General features: G+C 45.5%; 1 protein-coding gene and 1 long non-coding RNA gene across 2 annotated transcripts in view; one reads left to right on the top strand and one right to left on the bottom strand.

Moving 5' to 3' along the window:
* Positions 1–9,627, bottom strand: part of MACROH2A2 (macroH2A.2 histone) — a 54,735-nt gene that overhangs the window by 31,247 nt on the left and 13,861 nt on the right. The window contains exon 2 of the mRNA XM_007103400.4: positions 4,071–4,302. Coding sequence (XP_007103462.1) covers positions 4,071–4,242 — 172 coding nt within the window. The 5' untranslated portion in view covers positions 4,243–4,302. The remainder of the gene's footprint in view (positions 1–4,070; positions 4,303–9,627) is intronic.
* The window catches only part of LOC114484595 (uncharacterized), a 24,396-nt gene continuing 19,490 nt past the window's right edge, over positions 4,722–9,627 (top strand). The window contains exons 1-2 of the long non-coding RNA XR_003677710.2: positions 4,722–4,848; positions 8,586–8,725. This is a non-coding gene — a long non-coding RNA (uncharacterized lncRNA). The remainder of the gene's footprint in view (positions 4,849–8,585; positions 8,726–9,627) is intronic.

The following is a 9,627-nucleotide window of genomic DNA, read 5'->3' as shown; positions in this document are numbered from 1 at the left end:
AGCCTGCGCGTCCGGAGCCTGTGCTCCGCAACGGGAGAGGCCACAACAGTGAGAGGCCCGCGTACCACAAAAAAAAAAAAAAAAAAAGCAGGATTGAGAACCTAGTTAGGTCTTTTTTTCTTTTTTTAAATTTATTTTATTTTTATTTACTATTTTTGGCTGTTGGGTCTTGGTTGCTGCGCGTGGGCTTTCTCTAGTTGCGGTAAGTGGGGGCTACTCTTGATTGTGATGTGTGGGCTTCTCATTGCGGTGGCTTCTCGTTGTGGAGCACGGGCTCTAGAGCACAGGCTTCAGTAGATGCGGTGCGTGGGCTCAGTAGTTGTGGCTCATGGGCTCTACAGGGCAGACTCAGTAGTTGTGGCTCGCGGGCTCTAGAACGCAGGCTCGGTAGTTGTGGCGCATGGGCTTAGTTGCTCCGCGGCATGTGGGATCTTCCCGGACCAGGGCTTGAACCCGTGTCCCCTGCATTGGCAGGCGGATTCTTAACCACTGCACCACCAGGGAAGCCCTAGTTAGGTCTTTTGCTTTTAAACTTTGGTTTCCAATTTTAAAAAATATTTATTTTTGGCCGTGTCGGGTCTTAGTTGTGGCACCCGGGATGTTTTGATATGGCACGCGGGCTCTTCGTTTTGGTGTGAGGGCTTCAGAGCGCATGGGTTCTGTAGCTGTGGCACGCAGGCCCTCTAGTTGTGGCCCATGGGCTTAGTTGCCCCATGGCATGTGGGATCTTAGTTCCCTGACCAGGGATCGAACCTGAGTCCCCTGCATTGGAAGGCAGATTCTTAGCCACTGGACCACCAGGGAAGTCCCCCTGGTTAGGTCTTTTTTATTTTTATATATTTATTTATTTTTAACATCTTTACTGGAGTATAATTGCTTTACACCCCTGGTTAGGTCTTAACAGCCCTTGCTTTATATTAGGCAGCCTCCCCCTGCTTCTCAAAGCTCCTCTGGCTTCCCTGTCCACATGAATGTCATCTTATTGTGTTGTTTTTAATGCTAGTCAACTCTGCTAGAATGTAAACCCAGGGAAGGCAGGACCACATCTGTCTGTTTTCCGTGTATCTTTAAGGCCTGATGCAAAGGAGAAACTCAGTCAATATTGTTGTCGTGAATGTTAAAGGTCATTTCAAGGGTGACAGGAGGCTTTCACACTTTGAACTCTCTTCCCTAAACAAAATCAATTCATGCCCCCTTCCAAAACAAAACAAAACAACTAACAAAAATCCCCTTTTTACTTACTCAGCAATGGCCTGCAATAATGATTCATTCCTTTGGCTTAAACTCCTTGTCTCATTAAAATGCAATACAGCCCCCAAATATACCAACCTAGCAGAGTTACTCATTACACTTTGCACTGAATGATTTCATCAGCTCTTAATAGAAGAGAGAGGAGAAGAATGACCATTTATTGAGTGCATCCTATGCACCAGACATTTTGCATACATTGGCTCATTAATGGAGTTAAATGAGATTAGCTCTGGAAACACCCAAAGCTCAGAGAGGTTAAGGAAATTAGCTCAAGGTAACAGAGCTGGTAAATTGATAAATCAGATTTAAGCTGACATCTAAGCCCCTACTGTCAACTCCAGCCTGACTTTGGAGGGGAGAAAAAAGTACAAAAGGAAGGGAAGGAAAGGACACCGGGAAGACAGTTCTGGGCCTCAGAAGACCCGCTTCATCTTCTCCATTTGACCCAGGACAGTGCTGGAGGCTGGGACTGGCCCTGGGGAAGGAGTGTTATTGGCAACAGCATCCTTCCAGGTGCTCCTCCTCTCTTCTCTCACACTTCATGTCCAACCCGTCAGCTGATCCTGTTGACTTAGCCTTCAAGATATCTCAGTACTCTGACCACTCCTCGGAAGCTTCACTGCCTACTCCCCAACCTCACGTCTCTCACCTGGATCTCTGCAACTGCCTTCCCGCTGCTTTCCCTGACTCCGCCTTATACCCCCCTCCCCACAGGCAGGGTCTTGCACATCTGCTCAAAACCCTCCAGAGCTCCTGTGACAAGCTCTTCTGCCCCCACCAGACACTCTCGCTCAGGCCTCATTTACAGTCCAAGTTCCCTCCCTCAGCCCCAGCCCTCTGTCCCCATTGCTGCTCCTTGGACACCCCCAGCACCTGCTTCCCTCTGTCCAGAGGGCCCCCCCAGACATCCACATGCCCACTCACTGGCCCCCTTCAGATGCCAGCCCCTCACTCAGTGGGGCCTCCCCTCAGCTCCCCACTTACTGGAATTAGCCCAAGCCTAACTCCTTTCCTGCTTTATTCATCCCCGAGCACTTAACACCATCTGCTGGACCACATACACTTCACTCATTTGTTTGCTGTTTCTCCCTTCAGAATGCATTCTGCTTGAAGGCAGGGACTTCTGTCTGTCTTGGTCTCTGCTGTATCCTCAGCACCTAGGACAACACCTGGCACATAGTAGGTGTTCAATAAATGTTTGTTGAGTGAATGAAAGACTATGAGAAAATGGGTGACATTCTACTTTGAGAGACACTACCGATCTTTAAGGATGTGCTGGCTCGAAGTCCAGAGTGTGACATTCAGGCTATAGTATGCATTGCTATGAGGTCTGGTGGCTCTAATTGAAGATAGATGAAAAATCATATAAATGGCCCAATGCTATTAGCAGGGAAGAGTCTAAGGACTTACTGTGTGCACTGACAGGTAGATGCTCGACAAATATTTGTTGAATGAATGAAAAGGAAAACATAAGTTTTTTCCTCAAACACTTCTGAACCAAAGAACAGAGTCACCAGTCAACAAAATTTGAAAAGGCCAAATTTTGTTCTATTGTATTATGCACAGTTTAGACTTTTGCCAAGTGGAGGCACTGGAACTGCTAATTAATTTGATTATACAAACATTATAATGGGGCAGTGTAGTGAAGCAGAAAGTGCACAGCTTAGGGTTGAAGGACGTCAGGGTATCCTGGCTCCCCGCTTGGAGGCTGTGGAATCTCTGGGTTACTCAAGGTCTTCCAGTATCAGTGGGTTGTATAGATCTAAAGGTTGTTTTAAAGCTTCTGTCACCGTTTTCAAAGTCCCTCCTCTCCCTCCAAGCCAGGAGATTTTTTTCCCATGAGATTCCTGGGTTTAAAATGCAGCCAGGAACCTGCATTTTAAAAAAGCATTCCCCAGGCCTTTAGACCTGCTGCTGAAAGACTGGCTAAAATCTTGCTCCTCTGAGTGGTCTCTGGACCAGCAGCATAAGCATCACATCACAGCAGTGTGTTAGAAATGCAGAGTCCCAGGCCCTACTGGTCAACAGAATCCTACCCTTGACCTTGTCAACAAGATCCCTGGAGTGATCCCCACTTTGAAAAGCACTGCTCTATCACACTTGATTGGTTTGACTTTCAGAGCCCTCCAGTCCTTCTCTCCAAGCTCCAGAGCAACAAAAAAAAAGCTAAATGTAAAGTTACTCAGATAGATAAAGAACACACACAACAAAAATGTCATCTTTCAGTAAAAAAAATAATCTTAACAACCAACATGGGAAACTATTTCCTATGTGTTCGTAGACAGAGAACCACCTCTGTAAAGGAGAGTAAAATTAAAACGTTGTCGGCTCCATGGAACCAACTGAAGATGCGTTCAATGCTGGGCTCAACATTATTTATGGACATTGAGTCCTAGGTTCAGTACAGCAGGAGAACTGAGGTTTAGTGAGGACGGTGAAGTAAAAGTGAAGACCCCTGTTACAAAATGAATAGCAAGCCCCTATCTTCCCCATAGTTTGTCTTTTGTGGGAACCTAGAAATTTACGTATTACATTTGTCTACAGCAAGACACACTTTTCTTGGGGCTGGTCTAGAAAAGACACTTTATTGTGGATTCTCTTCCTTCCATGTTGATACTCTGCCCTTATGTGCTCTTCCCTCCCCTAAAGCCTGCAGGAGTTGGTTTTAGCCAAGCAGGCAAACTGAAACCCCATTACCGCGCACAGCGACCTTGAGACAGCCACGGGCGAATCCAGGCTTCCCTGCCCAGCCTGTGTGCAGGGGCCGAGGGGAAGGTGAGATCTGGGAGCGGGTTACCTGCCCTGCGTGTTCACGTTACCTGCCAGGTATTCGATGACCGCAGCCATGTAGACGGGGGCACCCACGCTGATCCGGTACTTGAACGTCCCTTTCTTCAGGTACCGCATCAGCCTCCCCACCGGGAAGATGACCCCGGCCCTGGCTGAACGTGACAGCTTGGACATTTTCTTCTTCCCGCTCCGGCCCGACATCTTGCCTTAGTTTTGCTCTCAGCTTGCTTGACACGGTGGCCTCCCGGCACTAACTCAATGCTGGAAAGGAAAGGTGGCAGGGTAAGGAAGGGCGACTGGCCTACAGCTTGGGAACTGTGGTGTGGCCATAGAGCTCGTGTGACATGCCTGATAGCCCCGGGGAGGCAGCCCAGACCTGGCTGCCACCGCAGGGTGCTGCAGATGGGGAGCTGGGGGTCGGCAGGCCCACCCATGAACAACTCCCCACCCCACCCATCCAGCCCAGCCTCCGTAGGAGAGGCCAGAGAGGCCATGGTCCTGTGGTCAGCCTCCAAAGAGGTCCACTTCAACATCCCCAGAACCTGTGAATATGCTACTTACATGGCAGAAGAGATTTTGTAGATGTGATTAAGCTAAGGATGCTCCGGTGAGGAAGATTATCCTGGATTATCTGGGTGGGCCTAATGGAATTGCAAGGGTCCTTATAAGAGGGAGGGAGATGAGAGTAGTGACAGGATAACAGCAGGAAATGGATTCTCCCCTCTTAGCCTCCGGAAGGGACCAGCCCTGCTGACACCTTCACTTTAGCCCATTGAAAATGATTATGGACGTCTGACCTCCAGAACCGTAAGAGAATAAATTTGTATTGTTTTCAGCCACTCAATTTGGGGGATAACTTGTTACAGCAGCAACAAGAAAACTAATATGGTTCCTCTTTGCCCTGATTTGCTTCTGCCTCTTTTAATAAATAGTACAAAGTTAATATGGCCATGGCTATCATAATGGTTAGCTTTGACCCACAACTCAGAGCTGATGTACACTTCTCAGATGGAAGCACTTTTCTAAATTTCCTAATAATGTAGTATTCTTTTTTTAAATTTTTATTGGAGTATAGTTGATTTACAATGTTGTGTTAGTTTCAGGTGTACAGCAAAGTGAATCAGTTATACATATACATATATCCACTCGTTTTTTAATTTTTTTTCCCATATAGGCCATTACAGAGTATTGAGTAGAGTTCCCTGTGCTATATAGTAGGTCCTTATTAGTTATCTATAATATATATAGTAATGCATATATGTCAACCCCAATCTTCCAATTTATCCCTTCCCCCTGTAGCATTCTTAAAAACAGAAACATGCCAGAAGAGGCAGTTTTATTGACTATGCTAATGTAGAGTAACACAGCAAATTAAAAGCCATAATGCAACCCAAGCTTTTGCTCCTTAGAATGGGGAATCCAGGTTGATTTTGGGGAGAAACTTCAGAATCAGCACGAAGAGGTGACTTCAGTACAGTGCACCAAGAGACACGTATATGATTCTGTGTTATTTTAGGAAGCTATCTTTTGTGCAAAGATAAAATAATTATATACTTCTGAAAAAGCCTTTGTAAGGCTAAAACTAATCCAGAGAATTGTAACAGAGCTAAACCTGTTGGTGGAGGGAGTACTGTAACCAAAAAAGGAACATAAGCCAGAATAAGTAAAAGGAAATTACAAACAAGCAGAACCAAAGAAAAGGAAACAAAAATTTTCTAGGAAAAAATGTTAATGAATCAAAGCTGTCTGGCCCAAGGGCAACATCATTCTCAGTGGCCATTTTCTTTGGGGATGGAAAATGAGAAGGTCAAAAATAAATTGAAATTGCTTCTATCTGTTGAGGCAGCCATCTCAAATTTTGGCTCGGTTAGTTTACTAACAGCAAGGATGGCAATGAAAAGGCCTAAGAAAGTGGGTAAGAATATGATGGAACAAAGTGCTAAATAAATGCATGGCTAATATGAAAGATACAAACCTGGGATTTCTTTAATCTGGATGGAAGATTGAACATAGAGTTCAATTTTCTAAAGTATCCGATAACGCTGTATGACTGAGGAGTTTTATATAAGAACTATGGAATTTAGCAACAAATCCCATTCTCAACACCCTCTTATCTCTGAGGTAAATGACATGAGTTTGAGGCATTTTACTATATGCTTCACATACATTCTTTTATTATGCTCATATGTACTTACTACACTCCTATTTTATGTGTCATTTTGCCACCAAGAGATGTAGGTATTCATCAAAGTTAAGTACAAGCAAAGATGAGCAAATAGTCTGAGAACATTATCTCTTTCCCAGTAAGGCACAGGGATAAAACAGTATCACCTTTTTTAGAACTTCCCCATTTCTCTGCTTCTGCTGCAAACTCTCATAAATCCACTTACAGCTGTCCTCTCTGTGATGAAGCAGGTAGCTGCATATTAGGATTATAACCATCAATTCATGTTGAAGAAACTTAGGTCAGGCATCGATGAGTGTACAGACTACCTGCTGGTAGTCAGTGCTATCCCAGGGGATAGGGAACATGAAAGCAATGTTAAACAGTCCCTGTTCTCAGGGACGATTACACGGTACATGCTGGCTACCCGCTGGTGGCGTTCAGAATGGGGGTGGCCCCTGGTGTAGTGGAAAGAGCCTGGGACCAGGCAGGAATCCCTGGGTGTGGTCCCACCTCTACACGACTAGCTGTGGGAGCTGTGTGTGTCGTTCGAATGGGCCTCATCTGTAAAACAGGGAGGTGACTGATTGATCCTGAAGGTCCCTCTGGTCTTAAACATTCCAGTCTTTGGAACTGCACTTTCAAATGGCTCTGGAAAAGAAGCTCAGTCTCTTTAAGAAATGAGTTCTGAAGAGTTAAGAGCCTGTGCAGGTGCATAAAGGTGTGTTAGTATTGGTGACTCCACTAAACCGATTATTAGTTACTGGTAAGTGGGGGGAGGGGGAGGATTAGTAGGTCTGGTTGCCGAGGAAACCACCTGAAAAGCCCATCACAGGATGGACATGCTCTGTGGATACCGTACGATGTGCTGGATGCTCATAATCTCTCCTACAGAGAGAAGAATGCACGGAGCACAAACAGCACAAAGCAGGACTCCTTCATCCCCCCCACCCCCCAATACATTTTTCTCAAATGAAAACAGACAGGGAATGACTAGGTGTTGCAGGATAAAGCCACCCAGGGACTTTCCCAGTATCAGTCAAGTGGAGTCACAAATTGCCCTAAAACTTGGAAATAAGGACTGGCAGTAGAGAAAAACAGGGGACTGTAGGGGATTGATGCCTAACACATTCATGAAGATAAAATAGGAAAGGAAAGGAAAGTCAGGGTTAGATCAAATAGAAACATATGAGCTGACTATTATAAAATGTAGGGATCACCCCAAACACAGCACTTTGTAACGAGACTTTCCTTCTTTGGCTTCCAGACTTTCCTCTAGGTTAGGGCCTTAGAGCTGGGGATGCAGCACCATTTGAAGTCTAAGTGTGAAATTGACTGTTGCATGTGCTTCAATAGGACTAGAGAGTTCTTTGTGTCTTGGGACCCATCTTTTTGATAGGGAACCAGTGACCAAAACCACTCACCCTGGCCAGGCACGGTAATAACCGCTTGCATAAGCTGTCTCATAACAGAAGGTCCTGATAAGGAGCACGATATGTCCTGCCAACCTCCCAGGAACCCTCACGCTGGAATCCATCTTCGCTAGGAGATGCGAGTGCCACCAGGGAGGACCCTGAGTCAGATCAAGTACGGGCACAAGCAAGATGATTGGCCAGAGACAACCCAGAAAACTAACTCCACCACCATCATAAACCCTGAGACTGCGAGCCACGTGGCAGAGCAGTTCTCCTGGGTTCTCTTACCCTGCTGCTCTCTGCCCAGGCGCCCCTTTCTAATAAAGCCTTTTGTTCTGTCAGTAGGTGTGTCTCCTCGGACAATTCATTTCTGAGGGTTAGACAAGAGCCCACTTTAGGGCCCTGGAAGGGGTCTCCCTCTGGTAACATTTTCAGACATCATGCTGAGTTTAAGCAGCCAGGTGCCTAATTCTTGGCCCCGAGGGCTGGGAGGCCCCTGCACATTGTAAGAATCAGACCACCTTCAGGAATCCTTAGAGGAAGTAGAGAGGAGCTGACAGGTCATACCTGCCGGAACCCACAGATGGAAGGAAGTGTTGAGCCTCCTTGTCCCACTAGAGAGAAGACCTTACTTTCTAAATCCCCCAGCCCCCCAGCCTGCGCTGGACTCTGCCTGCAGTTGTGAGAAGTGATAACCTCTAACTTCCTTCTTTTCTAGGCCTCCCCTGGCTCTATGCAGTCTTGGGAAGTCAGGAGTTTAAAAACTTGAATGCGTTTTTATCTACTTCCTGTGAATTTGAATCTCCGTGGAGGGCCACTCATCGAAAGAGAACTATTGCAATGTGGAATCTGTTTCCGTCAGACTAATACTTAAATGTTTACATTTATTTACCTTCTGCTCGAAAACAAGTTTTGTTCTAATTAGGCAGAGCTTAAGGACTATAATACATGATGTTTGTTTATAGGTTCGAAGAAAGAATATGGCTGGATGCAGCTCTTCCAGTGGTTATACACACTACGTGGAGGATGTGAGAGGAACTGGGAAACAGACCAGATACAACCTAGATCCGCATCATACCTGTCCTTCCACATCTGAAAGACCAAGGTATGACCACAGTATAAAGTCTCATAATTACTCTCAAAGTGAACAGAAGAGTTTTAAGCATGTTAAGTTGGGGGGCGGGGCAGGAGAATAAAACTTAGGGAAGAAGCAAGGAGAATGCAGTGTTGCCGGCTTACTCCTTTCACCTCCAGGAGCACAGCAGTTGGTAGAACACCACTGGTTTTGTCTGTGCTGGGGAAGTATGGGACTCTGTTGTTTTAGGATTTGTTTTTATGTTTGGGTTTTAAGCCCATAAGAACACCAATGAGTTAGATTTTACAGGTGTCACAAGGGTAAATATTAAATTGCGGCACTGACTCAGACATGGACAATAAACTCACACTAGCCTATTTAAATAACTATTGTATTTCATTGATTTTATGATGTGCCTTTTTAAAAAAACATTTTACGATCTCTAGAAATCAGTATGCATCTTGCAATCTGTGACATCAGATTCAATGAAACAGTATTTATGGAGCATATATTATTGAACAAGAAATGCCATTAGATGTTGTGGAATATACATGGCCTCTGTCCTCAAATATTTCCAATGAACTTGCATGACAGCTTATAATAAAGTTTTAAACAGATGCTAGAGCCATGGTTTCCAAACTGTGCCAAGGGACCCCCGGGCCACAACAGCTAATGTTTTTTTTGGTTGTTTGTTTGTTTAATATATATATTTATTTGTTTATTTTTGGCTGTGTTGGGTCTTCGTTGCTGTGTGCAGGCTTTCTCTAGTTGAGGCGAGCGGGGGCTACTGTTCGTTGTGGTGCACAGGCTTCTCATTGCGGTGGCTTCTCTTGTTGCAGAGCATGGGCTCTAGGCATGCAGGCTCAGTAGTTGTGGCACGCGGGCTTCAGTAGTTGTGGTGCACGGGCTCTAGAGCGCAGGCTCAGTAGTTG

The sequence above is a fragment of the Physeter macrocephalus genome, chromosome 20 (genome assembly GCF_002837175.3).
Source record: "Physeter macrocephalus isolate SW-GA chromosome 20, ASM283717v5, whole genome shotgun sequence".
NCBI lineage: Eukaryota > Metazoa > Chordata > Mammalia > Artiodactyla > Physeteridae > Physeter > Physeter macrocephalus.
This window is presented reverse-complemented; position numbering and strand designations above follow the sequence as displayed.